This window comes from Giraffa tippelskirchi, chromosome 1 (genome assembly GCF_054371585.1).
Source record: "Giraffa tippelskirchi isolate mGirTip1 chromosome 1, T2T-mGirTip1v1.2.pri, whole genome shotgun sequence".
NCBI lineage: Eukaryota > Metazoa > Chordata > Mammalia > Artiodactyla > Giraffidae > Giraffa > Giraffa tippelskirchi.
In genome coordinates, this window is record NC_137275.1 from 116,572,744 (window position 1) to 116,599,701 (window position 26,958).

The window sequence follows — 26,958 nt, forward strand, 5'->3', positions numbered from 1 at the left end:
TAGAAATATTTGTCAAGTCAAATCCTAAGGATTTTACTTCAAATAAAGCTGTAAGGAACAAAATCTGTCTACACTATGTCAAAATGGTCAAACTGGTGGGGAAAAAAAAGAAAACCGCTTGTAATTTTATATATACCAATAGGAATTCAAAACTGGCCAGAAGTTGATTGTCTGAACTAATAGCTTGTAACCAGTTGTTAAGAGAGTTATTAGCCAACTGATTTATATCTTGAAATTTGCGGTAAAATCCCCCCCAAATAAATATTTTTTAATACATCAATCCTTTTAGGTGTGTATGTTAAACAATGGAAATTACAGGTGCTTAGAAATTCTCAAGCAATCACTTTCATTAAATAATGTGTAGTTAATTGAATTAATCAATGACAGAAAATTATTCTTTTTTCTTTGTAGGCATGATCACCGATCTTTTCATAGATAAGTTCAAGTTTAAAGGCACCAATGTAAAAACCAAAGTGCCTCTTTTACTGGAAATTCTGGACAGTTATGACCAAAATGCACTGATTGCTTTCTTTGATGCTGCATGAAATATATAACAAGGTAAAGTTCCAAAGAAGTTGTTTCTTTAAATGAAAATTGTTAAAATAGAATTACAAGCTAACTGTACATACTTTTATTTCAAGTGCTTTTTAATACCATCTAAATATAAATGAAGTATGACTTATTTTTAGTAGCGCTTTTATTTTTTTTGACAAATGTAACTTTTTTTAAATGAATTTTTATTTTTTTTTAAAAATGGAATGATTATAACATATTTTAATGAATTTTTTTTCAAGTGGATGTTTTAACTTTCAAATCAAAAAATATTGTTTGGAAATAGACACATATTTAAATTTTTAACAAGCTAACACATATGTATAAACTGCTTTACAGTTTTCAAAATGTATATACATATGTGACCTCAATTGATCTTCACAACATGTTGATTATTTTGTCAAATGATATAAGAAAACTGATTCTCAGTGAGATTAAGTGTTTAAGAGGACATGCTATTATTTCATAAAGGTGGGACCCAAGTTCTGGTCCCTCAATTATGTTTTGGTTACTATATGTGTTGTCAAATAGGCGATATAACCTATAAATTTTTTTTTCTAGGAATTGAGATTGATTTACAACTGATTTTGCTGTTGCTTGGTAATGTTTTGTGACTCCTGCTCAGTTTGTTAAATACTTGGGTTGGCTTATTGCTTTAAATTGTGGCCAGGGAAATCAGACCTTGCACAGATTAGGGGGATTTTAACTTGGTGTGCTGTAACCAGTAGGGCTATACAAATGTACTACATATGAATAGTACAGAAATAGTGATGGCTTCTTAAGATTTTCCTGCACTAATAAATACTAATATCCTTTTTTATCATATATGGAGGGAAATATAACTTTAAGACTATGGAAGTCATCAATCTTAATTCATATTTATTCATATTCAGGTGAATATTATACTTAAGATTGTGCTATTTTAAAGTGACATAAGGATTATAATAGAAAATAAACTATTCTCTGTGTTTTCAAGAAGGACACACTTATGAATTTGTTGGAAAACAACAATGCTCCTCAATTATATACCATTATATTTATTAGTTATGTGCAAGCCTTGTTGTATATTAAATATGAAAATTTGTTAAAGGCACATATTTCTATCAGTTTTATTTTAATAAGGCCATATTGTTTTTACTATATTTAAACAACCTTCATTTCTAAATGGAACACAATTATATCTAGGTCACTGGAATTTCACTCCGTGCTTTTTTGTTGGCTGCCATACTTTGGGGGAAAGAAAAGGGATAAAAATTAATGGCTGTCTAGTTGAATTTCTTGTATAATAGTTTGTTACATATATCAACAGTAATTCAAGGTGGCACTTTAATTGCATCTTCGTGAAGAAAAATAAAAAGGATTAAGACTGTGAAGAAGCACGAAAATGGTGAGATGACACTATAGTCATCCACTTGAGTATCAATTACATAAGCAGCGTGTGAAATGATTTATGCACGTTATTTAATACTAATGATATAATGTGTAGATATTATCACCTCAGTTAACAGATAGGAAAACTGAGAATCAGAACATTGAGTAACTTGAACAAGACCACCAGGCCAGTATGGCCGGATCCGATTTTAGACCTTGAGAAACTAGTCAGTCAAGCTAACTGGAGGTCCTAAGGCTAAAGGCCTGTTGATGGTGGTGTGGTCTTTAAGTCAAGTTTGACTGCGACCCCACGGACTAACCCGTCAGGCTCTCCGCACAACACTCAGTTCGTACTAGCGGCAGCCCCTGCCCTAAGACAGGAACCGCTTGGCGGCGGTATTTAAAGCCGCCGTATGCACAGACCCCGCCTCTCCGCCCGGCGCAGGCGTCCTTCCTTCTGCCGCCCTTCGCTGTTTCTTCGCCCCGCTCCGCCCCTGCTCGGGTGCCTTTGCAGCCGCCTTCATTCGCCTGCGACCGCGGCGCCCCGGGTGACGTCACGGAGACCGGCACCTTTCATTGGTCCATTTCAATAGTCGCGGGATACTTGAACTGCGGGAACAGCCGCAGCTCCGGCGGGCTGCTCGCTTCATTTCGGGGGCGTCCTTGTACCTCCACGCCCGGCAGTTCCTGCCTCCGCCTTTCTCAGTCTCCTCGGTCCTACACGGTCCCGAGCGGACGGGCAGGCTGGCTCGGGCTGCGGCGGGCGGGTACGGCTGGAGTGTTCCTCGGCTGGTCGGCGGGACGCAGTGCACGCTGCTTGGCGCCGGGCTGATCCCGCCGCGCCGCCGGGAACAGTGATGTTGGGCAGCTCCGCGCACGGGCCTGCGGCCCGCGAGGCGGGTTCGGCGCTAACATTGCAGCAGACGGCGTTCCAGGAGGACCAGGAGAACGTCAACCCCGAGAAGGCGGCGCCCGCCCAGCAGCCCCGGACCCGGGCAGGGCTGGCGGTACTGAAGGCCGGGAACTCGCGGGGTCCCGCGCCCCAGAGGCCTAAGACGCGACGGGTAAAGCAATGAGCGATATCCTCAGGAGGGAGGGCCGAGCGGGGGTTTTGCACGGGTTTAGCCGGCAGGAGAGAGTGGCGAGAAAGCATTCTCTGGGCTTTTCGCGGGAGGCCAGGATCTGGAGTCGCCTGATCCCTGGGTTTCTGGGGTGTAGGATGCCCCATTACTCCCATTAGTTACTCTCCCATACTATCCCTGACAGCGCTATGTGTTCATGCTGCCTCTCAGCTCTCCATTGGAAGTATTTTTCATAGATAATGGGATCACACCAAGCCCCACAACGTTGAGTATGGTCTTTGCCCGCCTCCGCGCCTTTCTGCTTTAAACCCCAGGCACTATTCCGACCTTCTTCATCTTCCCCATATGGGTAAAGAAACTACCTCTACTTTGGGCAAAGGTATAAAAAATACTTTGCTTTTGGTCAATTCCGCCATTTTACTGAATTTGCTCTGTTGCTCCACCCTGGGGTGAAAGAGGAAAGCCACTTTTGTTTTTTGCCATCTCTGTTAAATTTGGCATCTTTCGGCCTGCCACTCCAGCCATCTCGTGGCCTGGTTTTGCATAATTCCATTTGGTGTGACTCTGAAATCTTTGGTGTCACAGGAATGCCTGTGACAAATTGAAGCATCTCTTCTTTCTCCAGCTACTTAAATTTCCTTGCCTGAACTTTGCCCCCAAAAGTTTTAATTTTCCTGATAAAGGATTTGGGACTAAACTCAGCAGTATAAAGGAATGAAAGTAAAATTCCACTTAATAGGCTCAAAGCAGTTAATTATTTCATTTTAGGTTGCACCTCTTAAGGATCTTCCTGTAAATGATGAACATGTCACTGTTCCTCCCTGGAAAGCAAACAGTAAACAGCCTGCATTTACCATTCATGTGGATGAAGCAGAAGAGACTCAAAAGAGGCCAACTGAATCTAAAAAATCAGAAAGTGAAGATGTCTTGGCTTTCAATTCAGCTGTTACTTTACCAGGACCAAGAAAGCCACTGGCACCTCTTGATTACCCAATGGATGGCAGTTTTGGTAAGTTTTAAAGAAAACTTGAATAAATGTAATTATTAAATAGGTTGGATTAATATTTTCAAGACATTTTACCTGAGCCTTACTACATTATGAGTTAGGCATAATGTAACGAGTTTAGAAAGGGTGTGACTTATCTCAGGCCTCACAGCTAATCCGTGACCTGGTGACCTCCAAAAAAATTCTAATCCCATGCTCCTTCTGGTACACTGCTAGTCACATCAATTTCTTTAGATCCCAGAGACTTAATTGAAAGACCTTTGCTTGGTTGGGAGAATATATTTCAGTTAAGACTTTGTTCATACCATTTCAGAGAATGCCATCTGAGGATGCAGCTTTAAATATTCACATAGCCAACATCCCTTCCAGCTCTAAAACTTTGTTTCTGTAAAACCCATCTGCGTGATTTTCTGATATCAGAGAGGACAATTGTCTTCCTGTGAGTCAGAGTAACTGCTATGGACAGCTCTGTCTACAGTTTGCTCTGCTCTACCATCAGGCTTTGGGTTCCCTGGACAGCTCACTGAATTCAATATCAGTTTTAGTTGTATAAATGAGAGGTATAGCAGAGAGGTACTTTGGAAATACAGTAATCTGTGTATTCTTAATTTAAAATTCGCAGCAAATTTTAACCTCAAAGTAAACTTTGAGCTGAAATAATGGACAACATTTGTTGCCTCCAAAGATGAATTTACCAATCACCCATTGATTGCAGCATTAATGTTTGAACTGCCCATGACAAATCTGATTTCCCCTTTAGCACACTTGTTAGCCCTGCTTCTAATTGTTGCCTGGATTATGCTTTGCAAATGTTAGACTTTGAGGTCTGCAAACTCTTTTATGACAAATACTAGATATTAACTCAAAGTTTGGATTTTAACCTTGTTCTAACAGAACCAGTCTTCTATCATGTGGGATAAATGATGGTTTCACTTAATAACCTGCTCCTCAAATTCATTTTCCTGTTAATGGTCTATCGATTTTTTTTTTTTTGGTCTATCGATATTTTAATTAAAATCATTCCAAAACTAAGTGGACAGAGGTACTAAAATGAGAGTTAAATCTTCTATGTATTTTGTCATAAAAATCTTTTAGTTGCATGAAATAAGCTCATTGGTAGTATGGGACTACTTACAAGGACAATCATTTTTAGCTCTTAAGTCAAAAACTAAGTGAACTTAACTGTATTTTTGACTTGTCTCAGAGTCTCCACATACTATGGAAATGTCAGTTGTATTGGAAGATGAAAAGCCAGTGAGTGTTAATGAAGTGCCAGACTACCATGAGGACATTCACACATACCTTAGGGAAATGGAGGTAACTGCTCCCTGAATCTACTCTTTATACTGCTGTTTATTTATTGTGGGGAAATGAAGTTAAGATGATGTTTTTAAATTTTTTAACTGCCAGTGAATTACTCTAATACTATATTTAAGTTTCTAGCACGTACCTGGTATCTGTTAATGATAGACTATCTAACTGCAATTTTAACACTCAACAGGTTAAATGTAAGCCTAAAGTGGGTTACATGAAGAAACAGCCAGACATTACTAACAGTATGAGGGCTATCCTCGTGGACTGGTTAGTTGAAGTAGGTGAAGAATATAAACTGCAGAACGAGACCCTGCATTTGGCTGTGAACTACATTGATAGATTTCTTTCATCCATGTCTGTGCTGAGAGGAAAACTTCAACTTGTGGGCACTGCTGCTATGCTTTTAGCCTCGTAAGTTCAACTTGGTTCATTGGGTTAAAAGTGATAAGTAGTATTTTTCTGTATAGGGAAGAAATTGTGATTTAAAATACATATATTTGGCAAGTGTGATGTTTTTAACATACAACACAAAGCAGGACTCACAACTACTTGAGGGGTGGTAGTGTAGATGACACTATAAATTTAGGACATTAATTTTCTTAGGTCTGTCTTTCAGGGCACTTGAACCTACAGACTGGCAAGATTTTAATACACTAGGACCAGGTTACCAACAGTGTGGTCCCTTCCACAGAAAACTACCTTGTGTTATATAAGCAAAATATTACCTTTGCCCCATTAAGACATGAAAACTAAAATATAAAGCATTTCTTTTTCTAAGGAAATTTCCTACATTTTCAGTTACTTGATGACCTTGTTCCCATCTTGGGAAGTCAGTCTCTCATTTCCTTGGACTTCAGTGGAAGACATATATATCTGGGGCTTTTAATTAGCATTTACCCAATTTCGGCTAAAAATGGTCAAGTATCAGTGGAAACAGGCAACTGGTTTCAGATTCATTCCATTTATTCTGCTTAAGGGATTTCAAGTTGGGATAAACAAGCTTGCTTTTCTTTTAGAAGAACTAATCACTTCTTTCATTGTAGAAAGTTTGAAGAAATATACCCGCCAGAAGTAGCAGAGTTTGTATACATTACAGATGACACTTATACCAAGAAACAAGTTCTGAGGATGGAGCACCTAGTTTTGAAAGTCCTTGCTTTTGACTTAGCTGCACCAACAATAAATCAGTTTCTTACCCAGTACTTTCTGCATCAGCAGCCTGCAAACTGCAAAGTTGAAAGTTTAGCAATGGTAAGTTCTTTTCATTCTGTTAAATGAAGATTCTAAGGTCACAATTGGGGCAAGCTCTAGTTTCATTATACAGTCTTGGTCAAGGAAGGTAGTATTCTAGGACAGATTAGTGCTGCAGCACATGAAAGAAAGCCTATCACTTGCAAAAGATAATATAAATTGAGAAAGCATTGGGAATATGAGAATGGAAAATGAATGGTAGCCAGAAGGGTTGTTCTTAAGGCTAAAGGAAAAATACAGGATGAGAATGAAGCAAAACAACGCAGTAGTGGATATATTTTAAAGATGTGACTGAAAAATTTTTATATGGTTGCTATAGAGCCAGTCTTAAAAGACAGGAAGAAATTAGGTCAGAAAGGGAGGATTTAAGGTTTGAATTCCAGAGCTCATATGATCATAAAGTTATTTACTTTTTCATTCCAGTTTTTGGGAGAGTTAAGTTTGATAGATGCTGACCCATATCTAAAGTATTTGCCATCCATTATCGCTGCAGCGGCCTTTCATTTAGCACTCTACACAGTCACAGGACAAAGCTGGGTATGTATTACATCTTCATACATCTACCTTGTGATTTTAAATGCCTGTGCCAGGTAAGTAACTGTCCTAGACAATTGATAGTTGTCTAAATGTACTGAACTGGAAGAGTTGTTCAACCATCTACCCTGTTTAAAGCGTCCTGTCTTACTTTGTCTTTGTTAGGTAGACAGCTTAGTTACTAAATTTGAAAAATGTGCTTAAAGAATTTGGATGACAAGGCCTCCCACTGGCAGGGAAAATAGTAAAAATTGGCTGAAGTCAGCAAAAAGGAGCTTAAGAAAACTGGAAAATGTTCAGTTCAGTCGCGTGTCTGACTCCTTGTGACCCCGTGGACTGCAGCATGCCAGGCTTCCCTGTCCACCACTGGAGGTGTTAAATACTGAAGTTTAACAAAACTCAAGCTTAATGCCAACTACTAACTTGTGTTTAGTGTCTGTTACAAAAACAAAGTTCAGTGGTTTTCTCCTCCCCCCTGCAGCCTGAGTCGTTAGTACAAAAGACTGGATATACTCTGGAAATTCTAAAGCCTTGTCTCCTGGACCTTCACCAGACCTACCTCAGAGCACCACAGCACGCACAACAGTCAATAAGAGAGAAGTACAAAAATGCAAAGTAAGAATTCACAGCAGTCGATATTACGCAAGTTTGCTTTCCCAGGTTATCCCTACAGTTCAGAATTCCTTAATATTTTAACTTTATTATTTAAGCAACCGCTCTCTTAGCAGCCATGTGTTTTGAGCTTTCTGTCCTATATTTGAGGGAGAAGAGGGGAGAGGAACAGGGCATGCATGCATGTTTGGGGAACCAGACTGGCTTTGTAAATATTAAATCAAGTAGACAGAAATTTGTGAGTTCCTGGTATGTGTATAATTCCACAATCTGCTTCACCCAATGAATGTTTACTAAAAATGTTTTTTTTCCTACTTACAGGTATCATGGTGTTTCTCTCCTCAACCCACCAGAGACACTAAATGTGTAACAGTGAAAAGACTGCCTTTGTTTTCCAAGATGTAAATCACTCTAAGTATATGGTGTACAGATTGTATCTTAGGTTTTAATTTTACAATCATTTCTGAATACAGAAGTTATGGTCCAGTACAAATTATGTTATCTATTACTTTTTAAATGGTTTTAATTTGTATATCTTTTGTACATGTAACTATCTTAGATATTTGGCTAATTTTAAGTGGTTTCTGTTAAAGTATTAATGATGTCAGCTGTCAGGATAATAATTAATAAATTGATTTGGAAAATTTGGTTTGTAAGTCAAATTTAATTTGAAGTAAAAATCTGACTTCAGGATTTCACTCAGAAAAATTCATTGGGACTGGGAAGGCTTCTCCTTCCGACACACAGGTGCTGACATTAACTTCCTAAAGGAACTGGGCATGCTGTGACTTGGGAATAATCTGAGACTCTTTCAGGCCTGTGTACACACTATGAAAATACTTTTTCATTTGTCAGCTTTTAGTACACTTGACCTACCAAAATGACAGTTATTTAAAACCTGTAGAGTTCTCCAGACATTTATTTTAAAGCTTAATGTAAAAAACTACAAAGAAGTAGATTTTATGATGGATTTGTGGATAAAATACTCAAGATTGTTAGCACTGAATAAATACCTTTTTAATAGTTATATACACAAATATACAACTATGTGAACTTTAATTGGCCGCTCTCTTCTTTTTTCTCTTCTTTACTGGCTTTTTACTTGGTGCTTTTACTTGTGTTGCACTGATGGTCTGTGTTCTGTGAACAAAGTAAATTAATGTTTCAACAGTATTAGGACTATAAGCTGATTCCACAAACGGTTTACCAACCTTACTTCCTACACTGCCCCCTACTTTGGTGATCCAAACTTTACTTTTTCCAATAGGTTGGATATTTGGCAACTATGGCAGAAGAAAGGCACCCATGCAGTTGTATAGAGAAACCACAGAAAGAACATCTGGGTTGCTAATGAAAAAGGTGTCTGTTTAGAGGAGGGTAAGATGACAATAAGCCAGAGAGCAAGCCTCTAAAGAGTCTTGAGTACACATTTAAAATAAATCAGAAATTTGTTACCTTATTTTCTTTGGATTCTTATCTGGTTCTAAAATGATCATTTCTTCTTCTTCACTGTCTGAGAGCACTATAGGGTCATCTTTAAGAAAATGTTAGAGGAATTAGGTTTCAGATAGAAGAAGCCCAGGTGGCATTTTGGCTGGAGGCTTACAAATCTATTGGGTTCTTCCCTTCCCTGAGTTTATTCCTTGGAGCTCTGAAAAACCATATGTGTGCTGCTTTCACAGAAAAGTTAGGGGAGTAAATCTATATATTTTATAGATACAGTGCATCTTTTATAGAACTAATCTGGAAACAAGTCAATATGCCAACTGAATTCCTTGTGCTTTCTAAAAGATTTTTGCCAAACTCCTCCAGAAACTGTGTCAATTTAAATTCCAAAAAACAGTGTTAGTTTTCCATTTCTTCCTTTGTTATGTGTGTGCCAAGCTGTGTCAGTTGCATCTGACTCTTTGCAACCCTACAGACTTATAGGCTCCTCTGCCTGTGGGATTCTCCAAGCAAGAAAACCTCCAGGGGATTTTCCCCACCCAGGGATCGAACCCACATCTCTTAGGTTTCCTGCATTGCCAGGCGAAGTGAAGTGAAGCTGCTCAGTCGTGTCCGACTCTGCGACCCCATGGACTGTAGCCCACCAGGCTTCTCCATCCATGGAATTTTCCAGGCAAGAATACTGGAGTGGGTTGCCATTTCCCGCATTGGCAGGCAGGCCACCTATACATATAAAGGCATATGCAGGCAGGCCACCTATATATATAAAGGCATATATAGTTTTAAAAAAAAAAGTATCAAGCTGAGTAAGGGTCCCAATCAATGGGGAACTTTTTTTTTTTTTTTGCCTTACAAAAAAACCCCAGTAGGTTCTCAGTAATATTTACAGGCAATAATCTTCCTCAAAGGCAGGCTCTCAGCCAGATTTAGTAACTGTCCTTTAGTTCTCTACCAACCTACTTTATATAAATAATTCATGATAGAATTTGATTTTCCTAAAAATATCCACAGGTGAGAACCATTTCTATAGTTTTGTTGCTTTCAGGATGCCAGGAACATCTAGGACTATTCATGCACATTTAGAATGTTGTGGGTTCTCATACAGCTCTACTATGGTAGCCACATGCGGCTATTTAACTATCTCAATTAAAATTCAGCATTCAGTTACACAAGCCACATTTCACTGCTCAACAACACTGGCGTAGGGGCTACTATGCTGGACAGTGTAGACAGAACATTTCTAACTGCAGAAACTTGTATGGACAGCACTATTCTGATACATGTTATGATACTTCCTTTTTATATCTGAGGCTTCCCAAGTGGCTCAGTGGTAAAGAATCCGCCTGCCAATGCAGGAGACGGGGGTTTGATCCCTGGGATGGGAAGACTGCCTGGAAGAGGAAATGGCAACCCGCTCCAGTATTCTTGCCTGGGCAATCCCACAGGCAGAGCCTGGTGGGTTACAGTCCACGGGGTCGTTAAGAATCAGATACAACTTGGTGGCTGAGCATGCACTAAAAACTACACAAAGAAAAAACAGCATGCATGAATGAGGTTTAAGAAATGTATCCTTTTAAAACTGGCCCGGATATATAATCAAAAGAAAAAAAAACTTATGCCACTCTCCTCACATATCAGAGAATACCACCATTCTACAAATATAAGCATATTCTTAGAAAAGAAATGGGCGTTAATATTGCAGTTAGCCTCAACAGTTGAAAGTTAAATTAACATTTAGTCCCTCTAAATAAGTAATTGCTAATATAAAAATAAGATTCCTAAGATATATACACACACACACACACACACACACACACACACACACACATTACATATAGCCATAAAGTGTCACATACCTTGGCTTCCAATATTAGAGACTTCTACTCCTGTGTCCATTTTTATACCATCAAGAATGATAGCTTCATCACTGCCACCTTCATCCTCGTCTTCCTTCTCAGAGTCTTCAAGATGACCCCAGGAGTTTTCTATTCCCTCTCCAATTTGGGCGGTTCCAGGAGTCCACAGCACAGGTTTAGAAACACTTAGCAAGTTAAGAAAACTGAATAACAAACATACTGCTATTTGATGCAGTGTTGAAATCAATGAGAATGAAAGTTCTCTTCCATTAAGTCTGAAGTTCACCTCAAATTCTTAGAAAAAAAAAATTAACAGCTATACTATGGATGGCTGAACAATGAAGAAAAAAATGTGTAACTCAGGTTAAGACTTTATGGACAGAACGGGTGACAAATATCAAGACACACACACTGGCTTGGAACATTTCAGTTGTAGCAATAAATTTGGTGAATGAATCAATTTTAAGAACAATGTTATGATGTATATATAGTGTCTATGTCACTGAGATTCAAGAATTTTTCCAAAGGAAAATGAAACACTGTAAGTTGTTGTTAAAATATAAAATTTCCTGATTTCTGAGGATAGTTGAAGAGAAGGTAGATGTTACACCATCAATTTACCTCATCACTATCTTGTCTTGTAAATGTTTTTTTCTAACAGTGTTTTCAGAAAACAAATTTCAGTATGCACACACTTCACACAGCCCTAATCATGCCACAAGTATTATAAATTTTGTTTTTACTGGGGAAAAAAAAAAAAAAATCACCCAGTAAAGATACACTTCTGAAGGAGGTTCAGCTTCAGAAATGATTTCTTCTGCTTTCTCTTCTACATCCGAGGTATCAATAGGGGCCTTTTCCATTTTAAATGCTGTAATCCTTTGATTTGCCATAGATTCTGCAAAGCCAAACTTTCCACCTTCTTTCCTATGTGGATTTTTTAGGGAGTGGGGAGGGAAAGGGAGAATGAGATGGAAGAGAAGACAGGAAGGAAAAAAAAAGTTTAACTATTTTATCCTTTTGATAGATGAGACATTAGATGAGAAATTATTTGACTAACTTAATCTCACCCATTTATTTGGCCTATCAAGTGAGGTAATAGAAAGCTACTGTAATTAACCATTTATTAAACCACGTGCCAAGCATGTGCTATGTGCTTGAGGTATATTATTCTCCAATCCTTAAACCAGCCCCACCAGGTAGGCAGTAACGTCCCAGACCACAGCAGACACTGAAGTGCCAAGACACAGCTATCGCTTCATGTCACAGAGTAAGAAGAGATGGGGATCAACCCCAGCTTGTGTTCTGTTAATATAAGTTACCAGATTCTCTTTCTCCTGAGAAAATGTTAATTTTTTTTAAAAGAAAAGCATTGTGTGGCTTTTCAGTACAGATTATGCTTAAATGGAATGCAATACAATAAACAGATCAGCTTTCAAAAACATTAAGTACTATATTCAACTGAGACTATTACATAAGGAAAGATTTGAGTGTAAAACTTGTATGGTTATGCTTGTGCGAGAAAAGTCGTTAACAGAAAAATTTATAACAAGAACATTCAATTCTAAAAAAAATTAAACTTACCTAACTTTCTGGTCGTTCTCCAAAGCTTTTTGTATTAGCTCTGTAATTTCCACTACTTTCACACCAGCTATTTTACTACATCTCAAAACCTATTTATAAAAGTGAATGCTATTATTTAAAGACAACAAATCAAAGAGTTTTCTTTAGCAAAACTAAAAACGTAAGATTAGCTTTTCTACCTTTGCAATTTAAGCCTTATTTTTTTTTCAAATTAGAAAATAATACAATATAAAAACACAAATTAAGGCAAGATGTAAGAGACTTTTAATTAAGGGAACTGACCCGAAAACTTTTCTATGACAATGTAAGATACCACTGAAAAGGCTACAAATACACTCACTTCCTTTCTTTGAGTGATCCCTATCTCTGCTCAAGACAGAGATGCAAAGTGTCCCCTCAGAAGCTTTTATAAAGCAGATTCCCAGGCCTCAGGGACCAGTGGATCAGAATCTCTGGAAATAACATTTACTGTATATTTAATTTATGCTATACAGTCCAAAGTATCCATATTGATCCTTACATTCTCCTAACAAGGTACTGACATTAAGATTACTTCCTATTTTACAGATAAAGAGACTGAAGCACAAAAAGATGAAATAATCTGCCGAAGGTCAGTTAGTACAAGGCAGAGCTGGACTTCCAACCAAGTAGCCTTTGTGCTTCTAACCAGCTGCACCATGTGCTACGTGGCAATCTATTTTCTAAAAGCCCCCACGTGAACCTTGTATGCAGCTTGATTTGAGAGTTTCTGTCCACTGTACCCAAATCTCAAAAGTAAAATTTTTACCTAAATCTACTTTACGACACTTAAAAAAAAATAGGGATATAAATCCCTTTCCTCACTGGGAAGAAGAGTATCCCTCTATGTAGAGAGGTTAGACTGTGGAGGACCACACACAGGGGAGGAAGGGAGGAAGGACCCCTTGTAGCCACACGTCAGCAGAGCATAAGGACAGTCAGGAAACCAGAGTCTAACAGAGCCTAGGATCAATCATGGAAAATACCTGTTGGATTTTGGACAAAAAACAAGAAAAAGCTTCTAAAAATAAGAGACCTATTCTTAATGGAACATTAATCAAAATACTGACTTGATCTTTTAGCAGCATGATCCCACCACTGGACTGGATGGTACAAATCTCTCGATGCTTATTCATGGCAATCACCAGCAAGCCATCCATTACACGCTCTTCGCGTTCACTGGGATCCACCAATAAATATGTTCTGAAATGAATGTTAAGCGTACCTGAACAAATGTGATACTGAGTGCTTGTCAATTTTTTTAAATTGGATGATTGCTTTACAATACTGTGTTGGTTTCTACCATATATCACCATGTATCAGCCATAGGTATACCTATGTCCCCTCCCTCCCACCTCCCACCCCATCCCACCCCTCTAGAGTGTCACAGAGCACCAGATTTGAGCTCCCTGAGTCATATAGCAAGTGTCCACTGGCTATCTAATTTTACATATGGTTAAGTATATGTTTCAAAGCCACTCTCAATTTGTTCCCTCCCTCCTTCCCTGTATTCACAAGTCTGTTCTCTGTGTCTGTATCTCCATTACTGCCCTGCAGATAGGTTCATCAGTACCATCTTTCTAGAGTCCATATGTATGTGTTAATATATATATTTGTCTTTCTCTTTCTGACTTAGTTCACCCTGTATAATAGGCTCTAGGTTCATCCACCTCATTAGAACTGAGTTAAATGTTTTTTTTTTTCCTTTTTATGGCTGAGTAATATTCCATTGTGTATATGTACCACAGCCTCTTTATCCATTCATCTGTCAATAATCATCCAGGTTGCTTCCATGTCCTGGCTATTGGAAATAGTGCTGTGATGACATGCAGTACATAACGTCTTTTTCAATTATAGTTTTCTCAGAGTATACATATATACATATATATGCCCAGTAATGGGATTGCTGGGTTATGTGGTGGTTTTATTCCTCACTTTTTAAGGAAATTCCATACTACAGTAGTTGTATCAATTTGCATTCCCACCAACAGTGCAAAAGGGTTCCCTTTTCTCCATACCTTTTCCAGCATTTATTGTCTTTAGATTTTTTGATGATGGGCATTCTGACCGGTGTGAGGTGATACCTCATTGTAGTTCTGATTTGCATTTCTCTAGTAATGAGCAATGTTGAGAACCTTTTCATGGGTTTATACACTATGTTTATAGCAATGAGCAATGTTGAGCATCTTTTTATGTGTTTATACACCCTGTGTATGTCTTCTTTGGAGAAACGTCTGTTTAGATTTTCTGCTGATGTTTTGATTGGGTTGTTTGTTTTTCTGGTATTGAGCTGAATGCTACTGCTGCTGCTAAGTCACTTTAGTCGTGTCCGACTCTCTGCAACCCCATAGACGGCAGCCCACCAGGCTCTCCCGTCCCTGGGATTCTCCAGGCAAGAACATTGGAGTGGGTTGCCATTTCCTTCTCCAATGCGTGAAAGTGAAAGTGAAGGTGCTCAGTCGTGTCTGACTCTTCACGACCCCATGGACTGCAGCCTACCAGGCTCCTCTGTCCATGGGATTTTCCAGGCAAGAGTACTGGAGTGGGGTGCTACTGCCTTCTCCATTGAGCTGAACGAGCTGCTTGTATATTCTGGAAATTAATCATCTGTCAGGTTTGCTACTATTTCTCCCATTCTGTGTCAGCTTTAAGATATTTAAAAGATATCTTTTATAAAGATATATAAAGATAGATAAAAATATAAAGATAAAGATAAAAAATAAATAAAAATATTTATTTATAAAAATAAAGATATCTTTATCTAAGACATTAAAAAAAAAAAAAGACATTTTTTTAAAAAGGTTTGATATTGTTCAGCCAAGTCATGTCTGACATGAGCTGTAGCCCACCCAGCTCCTCTGTTCATGGGATTTCCCAGGCAAGAATACTGGAGTGGGTTGCCATTTCCTACTCCAAGGGGAATCTTCTCAACCCAGGGACTGAACCCACATCTCCTGCACTGCAGGCACATTCTTTACCATTGATCCAATCCGCCTGCCAATGCAGGAGGCATGGGTTCAATCTCCTGGAGAAGGAAATGGCAACTCACTTCAGTATTTGTGCCTGGAAAATCCCATGGACAGAGAAGTATCAATCTAATCACACCATTTTTAAAAGACAACATTATAATAAAGTCAAGAGAGTGTATGCAGGTCTGAGCCTATGAATTTGAGTCACTTTAATATGAAGAGACGAGAGAATTATTAAAGCATTAATCAGGTTAATTTTAAAGCTTCCCTAATATTCTGTACTGCGAAATTCTTCCAGGTTCTGCTTATGGCTTATTAAAAAAATGCAAAATATCTCAGGAATAATTTTTAAGATACTGATTACCTATTAAAATAATATTTTAGATATACTAAGTAAAATAAACTATATCAAAATTAACTTTACCTGTTTCTTTTTACCCATTTAATGTGGCTACTAAAACTACATATATGGCTTATGTAGTAATTCTACTGGACAGCGCTATTTCCCTCTAATAAAATTCAATGACTTCAAGATGAAAGCTTTTCTCCAATTCTCAGTTATAAAATTGCTAAAATATTTATACCTTTGTTTCTAAAGAGACTTAAGGCTCAAGTTTTCATTTAAAGGCATCTAAACACCATTTAAAGGACCTAAGATTTCAGGTTTTCTGTTGTAGGAGGAATTAGCAGTGAGTTGTGAAGAAACTGCTGGAGAGCTGAAGGAACCTAGATTTTTACCCATCTGTGAACCATTCCCCCTTGTGATCTGCTCTTATCCTATAACTATTCTATCTAATATGCACCTCAAATATGCTCCAAAGTCTTCTTCCATTAATCCACAGCAAGTCTCACCCACGCTCCAAAATTAGAGCCTAATATCTGTATCTAGGGAAGATACACTAATATGTTGTGGTAAACTCATAAATTTCTAAGTATGGAATGAAAAGAAAAACGTGAAGTCTCTTCGTTAGAGAAGTTTATCACTTCTATTGAGGAAACTCTCAATACTGCTGCTGCTAAGTCGCTTCAGTCGTGTCCGACTCTGTGCGACCCCATAGACGGCAGCCTACCAGGCTCCGCCGTCCCTGGGATTCTCCAGGCAGGAATACTGGAGTGGGTTGCCATTTCCTTCTCCAGTGCATGAAAGGGAAAAGTGAAAGTGAAGTCGTTCAGTTGTCCGACTCTTAACGACCCCATGGATCGTAGCCCACCAGGCTCCTCTGTCCATGGGATTTTCCAGGCAAGAGTACTGGAGTGGGGTGCCATTGCTTTCTCCGCTCAATACTGAGCATTTGTCAACTAATGCTCTTACAAAGAAAACAAAGAACTATAAAGTACTTTAATATTAAAGGAGGGATTTGTTCATTTGCCTATGGCACATTTGAGTGGAACAAAAAATTTCTAGCTTCATTAATAATTTTGGCCATGACAAGCATGAGACTTACCCTTGCTGGAAGAAGGCAAAACTGACACAAATGGGCATGTGATGGATGCTCAATGGTACAGGATCACGTTCTTCAAGTGTATACTGTTTGAAAATAAGTTTCAATAATTACAGTCACTAAGTTATAAACATACAAAAAATCATCTTGCACATCAAATATTAAGGTAAAAGATGAAATCCCTTTAATCCTGAGTACCTAAATAACTTCTTTTGCAATTACCTGTTTGACTTTGCCATTCACCTTCCTTATAACTTTATGTATTTGTCAAAAAGGTTTATTGAGGTATAATTTACATACCATAAAGTCCACTAATTGTTAGTAAATAATCCAGTTTCTAGTAAATATATCAGTTCAGTTCAGTTGTTCAGGTGTGTCTGACACTTTGTGACCCCATGGACTGCAGCACGCCAGGCCCCCTGTTCATCACCAACTCGCAGCGTTTACCCAAACTCATGTCCATTGAGTCGGTGATGCCATCCAAACATTTCATCTTCTGTCGTCCCCTTCTCCTCCCGCCTTCAATCTTTCCCAGCATTAGGGTCTTTTCCAATGAGTCAGTTCTACGCATCAGGTGGCCAAAGTATTGGAGTTTCAGCTTCAATATCATAGTTGTGTAATTATCACCACAATCCAGTTTTTTTTTAAACATTCTCATTACTCACCTCAAATCCCTTTAGCATGTCTGAAGTTGATCACTCTCACTCCCAGCTCAAAGCAACCACTGATTTGTCTCTAGAAATCTGCCTTTTCTGGGCATTTCATGTAAGTGGAATCAATTTTCCATCTCCTGCATCCACCTCCTTTCAACTGAGCCTGTTTCATCCACCTTGAATTAATACATGACATCAACAGCTTGGTCCTTTTTGCTGTGAAATAATATTCCACTGTGTAGATATACCACACTTTGCTTTCCCATTCACTAGTTGATGAACATTTGGATAGTTTCCAGTTTTTGGCTATAGCAAACAATGCTGCTATGAACATTCACAGAGAAGTCTTTGAGTGAATATATACTTTCATTCTCTTTCAGTACACTCTTAGGGACAGAATTGGTGGGCTTTATTAAGTTTACACTTAACTTTTTAAGAAACTGCCAAACTCTTCCAACATGGCTGCACCACTTTACCACCATCAATATCTGTTGCGTATCTTTTTTTAATGAATAATTTATTTAGTTTTGGCTGTGCTGGGTCTTTGTTGCTGCATGGGCTTTTCAGGGGTTATTCTCTAGTTGCACGGGCTTCTCGCTGTGGTGGCTTCTCTTGTTATAGAGCACAGGTTCTAGGCAAGCAAGCTTCAGTAGCTGCAGCATGTGGATTCAACAGCTGCAGCTTATTGTCTCCAGAGTGCTGGCTCAGTATTTGTGGCATGGGGGCTTAGGTGCTCCATGGCCTGTGAGATCTTCCTGGATCAGGGATCGAACCTGTGTCTCCTGCATTGGCAGGCAGATTCTTTACCACCCAGCCACCGGGGAAGTCCTGTACAGTATTTTTTAATCAGTGTCTTTTTTGCTTACTAGTCATACTATACTTTATTTTTTACTTCCTTATACCAACTCTCTTCTCTAAAGGAACATCTCCACTGTTAACAAAACTTTGTCTACATCTCTGTCTTTCAAGAGTACTCCAACTTAATTCCTAAAAATAGCATCATGAATGACAGCTTAGAGAATTTGGGCGTCTCATGTTTCCTTTTGTAACTTCAAAAATCAAACTATCACTACAGTGCACTTTCACTATCCTAGCACGTAATTTATACAAATTGAAATTGAGATACTCTGTACACACAAAAAAGGACAATGTAAACAGTGTAAGTCCATGGTTTTCGAAATGTGATCCTTATACCACCGCTATCGGTATCACCTGGAAATGCTGTTAGAAGTACAAAGTCATACGTCCTATCCCCATCCTACACTGAGGGTAGAGACTAGCAATATGTTTTAACAATCTTTCCAGGCGTTTCTGATGGCTTTTGCCACAGAACAAGAAAAAGCATCTCCCTGTGAAAATACTGAGAATTGTATATTTTTCATACACCCCCTAAGCATAAGCCAGCCACTTTATCTAATGCTCAATCCAATCTAGTTATATTCTAGAACATCAAGGTAGCGTGTACTTCCATTGACAAAACCTCTGTATAGGAGATTTAAGAGATTTCAAGGGCAATTATGAGCACATGTAGTTTTTGCCTTGTGAACAAATTTTAGAACATACCTAATTGCCATTTACAACAAACTTCATTAAAAACAAGTTGTCTTGCATGTCATTCATTCTTAAGAAGGAGCCTGGCTCACAACACAGGAGCTTACCAATGTTACTTCATCTCCTTGGACAGAGACATCAGGCCTTCGGAAGTGACATAAGGCTACAATTGCAGCAATGCTGGCAGCATCGATAATATTTCCATCATGATTTAATAAATGTAGGTCCACACGTATTTGCCAAACCTGAATGTGAATTTAAAACAAAAATAAATCCCAAATGGTCACAAGCACAGATTATTTATAAGGAAAGATAACACTGTGTGCAAATTTTTCTCTTGCTGTTAAAACATACCTTTATTCCAGTATACCAGTAAAAATATACTTAGAAAAATATTAATCCAGACCAACACCTGAAATACCAATAGTTTACCTTTCTATGAGTCATTTGACAACAGTAAAATATATACTCCAACGGAACAGAACCACTCTTATGTTTAGTACTAAGATTTCCCTAACTCCCAAGACTAACGTATTTTTATTCTCTCCTAACTTAAAAAACTCAAACACTTAGGTTCCTGGACAATATTTATGATAACCTTATAAGTAAAGGAAGTATTATATTCAAGTATGAAATGTGGAAAGATTAAGTGACTTCTCTGAAACCAAAAAGATGGTTAAAATACTCTAATCAAGAATAAAGTTTTAATATTATAGAGCAGTACAATATGTTGACAGTAATATTTCCAATGTCAGACTACCAGTGACTCACTATGAGGCCCTGTGTAGGTCAATGAACTTATCCAAATGAAGGACCTAATCAGTTCTTTAGTTCTTCATCCATAAAGAAGGAGAAAATTAACTGCTTCCATCAACTCATAAGAAAGAGACATGAGAATACGTAAAAACCACAAGTTCTTTGGATAAGGAATTTGTATACAAATCTAAGCTGCTATTTTCACCAATGTTTTTTGTCCCTTCAAAGAAAGATTCTATAGAAAGTTCTATAGAAAGCATTCCATAACATCTGAAGTGAACCAGAATAAAACTGAATTAACTGAAGCTCTGAGAATGAAACTACTGGTACAGAGATCCACGAATCAACAGTACTTATCTCAAGATTAAGAATTTTGGGTATATTCCCCACCTTTTCACCAGCAACAACACAGAGAGATTCAGTGTCTATACACTTTGAATTTCTTAGACATCTTTCCAAGAGGCGATTCAACTTCACCAAGAGATCTGACTGCCTGTGAAAACAGGAATGGGCTAATGTCATGAAATGTAACACTAGGCTTTAAAACAATAGCTCATCCCTGTTAGGCTTTCCTCTGGTTAAAGCAGTTTTTTAAAAAAAGATTTAAATACCTGCCAGGTTCAAAAGCTGGGGCAGCCATCTGAGAGAGTTCAAGGTTAAAAAAAAGAATACCTTCTGTTGCCCTATTGAGTTTTGGAGAAACAAGTTCACAGGAAACCTGTCCAAGAACTCTGCAAAAATAAAGTGCAAGTCTGTTAATTAAATGTTCAGTATGATTTATCCCTATGGATGAAGTTACCCACAAAGTACAGTAGTAGAATATATACAGAAATAAAACATATACTGGCATACCCCAAAACATCTCTTATTACAATATTTACTATTCCACAGATTTTTAAGCATCAATGACCATTACTCCTCTTTTCATAAATATTTAGTGATACAATCGGACATGCAACCTTGAGATACTTTAAGTTTTCATATGGCATCGTTCACTAACATTATCTGACCAATATCTCCACAACTTTCAAATGAACGTTAAAAATCAAATTCTCATGTCACTCAGGAAAAGGAGGAAAGTAGGCCCTTCTCAATGACAACAAATGTAAGGAACAAATTCAGTGCAATCACCGCTGGCTGTATATATGATTCACAGAGATCAGAAACAACTATGTGTGGCTCGTGTTGACAGAAAATATACTCATGATTAAAAATGTAAAGTGTAGTTATAAAACTAAAGTCCTACGTTTAAGAAAATATGCTTATTTGGGGCAGCTAAACAAAGTACTGTGCAGACTTCTTATCTGCTTTGTAAACTGAGTCAATAAAGTTCTTTTAAATGTCTCCCTTTTGAGCTTAACCTAATTTGAATTCAGTTACCTTGTTTTCCCAAGCTCCACAATGCAGCACCCATAATCTGTTCCAAATGAAATCTTGATGTTCCTATAATCATAGGTTTGTCTGCCATCCAGCCGCTGTAAGCAGAACATTCATTCGTTTATTCCTAATACAAACATCTATTAACTCTTTGCTAGGCAGGCCCCGGGCTAAGGACTTAGAGGTAAGTGTGATACTAACTACTCCACATGGGAGAGTGGAAACTAGGCGCCCGGGTACTGACCGTCGCTGGCATGATCCGAGCCTTGAAAAGACCCCACTTGAGCCAAATAAATACTGGGGGTTTGGGAGAAGCACCGGCGGCTTCTCCTGGGGCTCATCGGGCCTACGAGAGCTAAGTCCAAGCATCCAGGCCGGAAGGCTGCGAGCCGCCTGCAACCCAATCGCTGACGCAGCGCTAAATTCCCAGTTTACCTTCTTCTCTTCAATTGCGCGGAGTAGAAAGCGGCGCTCGCAGTTTGACAGTGGCGTCTCCTTCATGCTGTCGAATCAGGAGACCAACAAGTACAGGATTCCGCAGGGAAAACAGAACTCGAACCTCGTCACGCGCGCCCAGCTCGCATCGCGGCGCAGAGGATTAACGTCATCAAAGCGCGGTGGCTGAAGCTGGGAAAGCAAAAGCTAGCGGGGCGTTGCTAGTGCGCAGGCTCAAAGCAAAGTTACGCCGTCCTGACTGAATTCTTCCTGCTGACTGGAGAAGCAGAAGGAGACGAAATTCAGAGAAAAACGGAAAGATCTGTTTCTTTTATTACAAAGTAAGCGAGAAAAGGACCCCAACAAAACCACCAGTGATAGAAATTAATATCAGTAGAGCAGTCTCACACTTCTACACTTCTATCTTCAGTTCTAGCGGAGTAGACTAGAAGGTATTATTTCTACTTTACAGATGAGGAGGTTGAGATTTGGCTACTAAAAAGCTGCAGAGGCAGAGTTTGCTGCACATTCATTGGAGAAACACTGGAATTGGAGAAACGCCGTAAGTGAAGAGTAAGAGAAGGAAGAAAGTTGAGATGGTGAATTAGGGTATTACCGGCTGACGGTGTAACCTCGTAAGCCTTGAAAAGCTGACAAGAATTGAGAATATTCGCAGTTTGTGACTAATCGTGTTATACCTACCATTGACTGAAACAAAATTTGCTGTTTATTTCTTACAATCTCCTCAGTTATTGTAAGGTATTAACCTGCTTTTATAGCAGGCGTACGGAGAAGGCAATGGCACCCCACTCCAGTACTCTTACCTGGAAAATCCCGTGGATGGAGGAGCCTGGTAGGCTGCAGTCCATGGCGTCACTAAGAGTTGGACACGACTGAGCGACTTCACTTTCACGCAATGGAGAAGGAAATGGCAACCCACTCCAGTGTTCTTGCCTGGAGAATCCCAGGGACGGCGGAGCCTGGTGGGCTGCCGTCTATGGGGTCGCACAGAGTCGGACACGACTGAGGTGACTTAGCAGCAGTATAGCAGGTGTAGAGGACTTTTAGTATGTTTGTCTGCCAACCACTTGGCTTTTGGGGAGAGACAAAATCAAGTAGTACAGATCTTCCTCCACGTAGGGTAGAGTCATGTGCAGATAAAGCCATGTTAAGTCGAAAATACATTAATACACCTAACCTAAGAATATCATGGCTTAGCCCAGCCTACCTTAAACTTGCTCAGAACACCTACATTAGCCTGCAGTTGTGCAAAGTCATCCAACACAAAGACTACTTTATAATAAAGTGTTAAATATTATGTGTAATTTACTAAATATTGTCCTGAATGTGAAAAGCAGAATAGATGTATGGGTACAGAACGATTATATCAGTTGTTTGGTGGTGGTTTAGTCACTATGTCATGTCCAACTCTTGTGACCCCATGGACAGTAGCCAGCCAAACTCCTCTGTCTGTGGGATTTCCCAGGCAAGAATACTGGAGTGGGTTGCCATTTCCTTTTCCAGGGGATTTTCCTGACCCAGGAATCAAACCCAGGTTTTCCTGCATTGCAGGTGGACTCCTGGATGGCTAACGGAGCTGTGGTTGCTACCAGTGTCCGACATGACCACGGAGTATCGAACTGCATATCCATTGCCTGGGAAAAGGTCAAAACTCAAAACTTGAAAGTATGGTTTCTACATATTGCTTTCAAGCCATGGAAAAATTGAAAGTGGGACCATTGTAGTCCAGGACCGTCTGTAGTTAAAACCAGGAGTTAATTCCACACTGAGCCCAGATTCTGACTCTTCCCTTTCACTGTTCTGTGACCTTCGCCAATGTAGCCTATATATTTCACTTTTACTCATCTGCAAAATAGCAATGACAAACTTATTGATTATGAGAAAAATAGGTTAGCGCATGTCAAATGCTTAGAACAGGGCCTGGCTTGGAGTTGGGCACTAGTATTCACTTATTACTGTTGTTTTATTTGCTTTAGTAATAGTAATAGGCTTTAGTAATAGGCCTGTGTAGTAACTCCTACACAGGCTCCATTCCACCTCTGTCTCCTCTTAAGTGTAAATAAGTGATACATTATAGTCTCAATTTATACCACTTGTAATAGGTGTACTCAGTTAATTACTTCTATTACTTGTGAGAGCTTTTTGTGTCCTAAAAATAATTCAAGAGCTGGGATAAACAGGGTGGACAAGCTCCTGACCCTTAAAAAAATGTATATTCTCTTTGGAGGAGATAAACAATTAAATCATACACAAATAAAACAGTTTCACATACTAAATATTATCTGAGGAGTCTATTTTAATAGGACTAGTTGCTGGAAGAGGTCACTATGTAGAGGTGACATCTGAGTTAAGTAAATCATTCATGATGAGAAGGATCAGCCAGAATATCATCTGCAGGAGAGGAAAAGTCTTTCAAGAAGAAGGACCCGTGTGAACCAAGACTGAGGTAAGGAAGAGCTTGACATTGTCTGGAGACAGAAATTGTGAAGAAGAAGGGAATTGAACAGATCTTATATCTACACATTCAGACAGCTGACTGATTTTTTTAAAGGGCCAAGGCAATTGCAGGATATAGGTCATTTAAGTTCTTTAACAACACAATTCATGTTTATAGCTTTGCAACAGAACTCCTAGCTACTAAGTTTATCATTTAAATCTCTGGGTTATTTTAGTGGGCATTTGGTAATTTCTCTTTCCTGTCAGAAAGGATATAGGCCTTTATTGAAATAGTCTGTCCTTTCCTGGAAAACAACTTGGTGGTAGAAAAAGTATGGACTTTGACTTCAGATAAACTTCAGATCAAATGGACTCTAGGTGAATTAAATAATCCTTCTGAGCTTCAGCTTCTGTGTCTTTAGGTTGGAAACAATTGCTTTGTGTTAAGTGGTCTGAATGAAAGCCTCTGACATGTTTTTGATGTAATAGCTATTCAAATTGTTCGTTTCCTTCCTTTTTTGATTTGGCAAGGCTTTACATGAAACTGCCCCAATATGCCATGTCTGATCACTATTCAGAGATTGCTGCTTGATTACTTTGCCTATGCTTGCCTACCTTTCCCCTGTGCCCCTTTACTTTTATATCACTTCCATCATTCCTTCCTTCTTTACTGTTACAGGATTGTAATTTTAGCACTTCAGCATTTGCCTTTTATTGGAGTTAATCCAAAGGTATATAAGCCATTTCCACTCCCACCTACATACCATCATAAAATATATTTACTTCATAACCTTGTTTTTAGTAAGAAATTTTTGAAATGCCCAAGGAATATTTGTTTGCTTTCAGGGGGAAATTTTTTTGTAATTTGAGAAGAGATTCAGATAATGTACATTCTTCTCCTTAAAAAGAATCAGTTTGAGTCAGTATTTTGACCTAGATGATCCATCTAAATATAACCTGGTTTTCAACAAAATCTTTCAGTATAGATCTTTTCTCCTCTTTATTGGACATCTGTTGCTTTGTCTGATCAGCATTCTTCTGTTTCTTGGTAAAATGCCTTTCCCTGACCCTACGTGATTCTGGTGTTATTGTTAATAGCAGGCATGGGTGTGATCAGGCCTTGCTAATTGTGGAACCCCATCCCTCTCTCCTCATTGAATGTACACCCAGGCTGGGCCAAAAAAGTTCCTCCATCAGTCTTGAATATGTGAACTCTGAGAGAGAGTAGGTCTTTCCTTCTCTAAGATTATAAATACTAAGGATCATGAAAATCTAGAACTATGCGGGGCCATCTTGCCACCACATGGAGAGAACCTGTTTGAAGATATTCTCTAGAAGAGAGAGAGAAGTAGATCCTTTACGTAGAAGTAGCTTGTACCAATTTTTGGACTTCCCAGTTGTTGAGTCAATACATTTGAGTTGGTCTTTTGTTAAATGTGTCCAAAAGAATACTGACCACATATACTGCTATTAGAAGTGTATAAAGATAGCCATGTTGTATTAACCTTTATAGCACCCACTGAGACTGGTGGAGTACCTTGTGAAGAAGTGGACAGAAGGCCTATTTCATAGCACATCTGTGAAAGAAATCAATGGGCAGATCACAAAATAAACGGAAATGTACACTTTATTTACTGTATAATACAATACATCTGCTATGCAATTTGTCTATATAGAAATTGGTTTTCTATAAATTATCATGGAAAGAAATAATGCAAAATGTTAAGATGATTATTTCTACGTAATGGGATTTGGGGAAAAATTTTTTTTCCTTTTGAATTTTTTTCTTTATGAATTTCCCAAATCTTCTGTAAGGCATGTGAGTAGCTTTTATGATCAGAAAGAGTTAAAAGCAATATCTTTTCTTGTTCTGACACATTTTACTATTTCTTTATTTAAAGGAATTTTGGCGTTCAAACATTTTATCAGAGATATTTGTTTTGCTGTTTTTCAAGATTCAAACAGGAAGCTACATGATCAATATCTGAAAAGATGTTATGCCTTGACAACTCCTATAGTGTGAATGTTTGTGTCTCACCAAATTCATATGTTGAAATCCTAATCCCCAAAGTTGATGGTGGTTGAAGGTGGGGCCTTTGGGAGATGAGGTAAGGGTGGAGCCCTCCTGAATGAAATTAGTGCCCTTATTAAAGAGGTCCCACAAAGCTCCCTGGTTCCTTCCACCATGTGAGGATTCTACAAGAACTCTGCAACTCGAAGGAGATGATGGCACAACCATCAGGGTGGCATGGTGGCCATGGTGGCACACTGATCTCAGGCTTCCAGTCTCCTGAACTATGAAAAATAAATTTCTGTTGTTTATAAGCCACCCAGTCTGCAGTATTTTGGTTATAGCAGCTTGAATGGATTAAGACAACAACAGTTGAACACTAATAAGTCAGATGTAGTATATACTTTCCTTCCATATTTTTTACTTCATGTAATAAATAAAAACCTTGAGCTTATCAAATTTGGTTCTGGTTTCTGTTGAATAATTGAAAGAGTTTCTGCTTTCATTCTTATCATTCGCTATGTCAGGAATCTATCTCTCCTGTTATTATTAAGCTCTTCTGTATGTTCAGAGGAATTAAGTCTTCAGCTTGTCATAAATACAACAAAATGAGGGGAAGAGATTCAGGGGACCTGTTGATTTTTAGTGTACTTGGACTACTGTAATACGTGGGTAATCCTA

At 38.6% G+C, this 26,958-nt stretch overlaps 3 protein-coding genes and 1 long non-coding RNA gene across 8 annotated transcripts in view; 3 read left to right on the top strand and 1 right to left on the bottom strand.

Annotated features, from left to right (window-relative positions):
• The window catches only part of BBS7 (Bardet-Biedl syndrome 7), a 36,652-nt gene extending 35,007 nt beyond the window's left edge, over positions 1-1,645 (top strand). Inside the window, exons 19-20 of the mRNA XM_081565236.1 lie at positions 412-558; positions 1,114-1,645. Of these exons, the coding sequence (XP_081421362.1) occupies positions 412-545 (134 nt within the window). The 3' untranslated portion in view covers positions 546-558; positions 1,114-1,645. The remainder of the gene's footprint in view (positions 1-411; positions 559-1,113) is intronic.
• On the top strand, positions 412-9,181 carry CCNA2 (cyclin A2). 4 transcript variants are annotated; one of them, XM_081565832.1, is made up of 9 exons: positions 412-558; positions 3,774-4,014; positions 5,216-5,328; positions 5,513-5,736; positions 6,369-6,576; positions 7,000-7,113; positions 7,592-7,725; positions 8,044-8,123; positions 8,990-9,181. In XM_081565832.1, exons 1-8 carry the CDS (start codon positions 535-537, stop codon positions 8,090-8,092), a joined length of 1,107 nt encoding a protein of 368 aa, XP_081421958.1. In that variant the 5' UTR covers positions 412-534; the 3' UTR covers positions 8,093-8,123; positions 8,990-9,181. The 4 variants fall into 4 exon arrangements, with proteins under 4 accessions (XP_081421958.1, XP_081421875.1, XP_081421781.1 ...); XM_081565655.1 differs by lacking the exon at positions 412-558 and adding an exon at positions 2,526-2,987; XM_081565749.1 differs by lacking the exon at positions 8,990-9,181 and having other exon boundaries at positions 8,044-8,366.
• Positions 8,718-21,959, bottom strand: EXOSC9 (exosome component 9). Of its 2 annotated transcripts, XM_081565358.1 has the most exons (12): positions 21,810-21,959; positions 21,378-21,472; positions 20,609-20,728; positions 20,388-20,490; positions 19,349-19,486; positions 17,041-17,123; positions 13,697-13,829; positions 12,609-12,697; positions 11,805-11,951; positions 11,025-11,209; positions 9,178-9,256; positions 8,718-8,862 (listed from the first exon to the last, which is right to left on the bottom strand). In XM_081565358.1, exons 1-12 carry the CDS (start codon positions 21,873-21,875, stop codon positions 8,778-8,780), a joined length of 1,323 nt encoding a protein of 440 aa, XP_081421484.1. In that variant the 5' UTR covers positions 21,876-21,959; the 3' UTR covers positions 8,718-8,777. The 2 variants fall into 2 exon arrangements, with proteins under 2 accessions (XP_081421484.1, XP_081421558.1); XM_081565432.1 differs by lacking the exon at positions 9,178-9,256.
• A 73-nt stretch (positions 21,960-22,032) lies between these two features.
• LOC145536542 (uncharacterized) lies at positions 22,033-26,736 on the top strand. Its single transcript, XR_014075886.1, has 4 exons — positions 22,033-22,150; positions 22,282-22,371; positions 23,382-24,276; positions 26,168-26,736. It is a non-coding gene; the product is annotated as an uncharacterized LOC145536542 (long non-coding RNA).
• Positions 26,737-26,958: the final 222 nt, after the last annotated feature.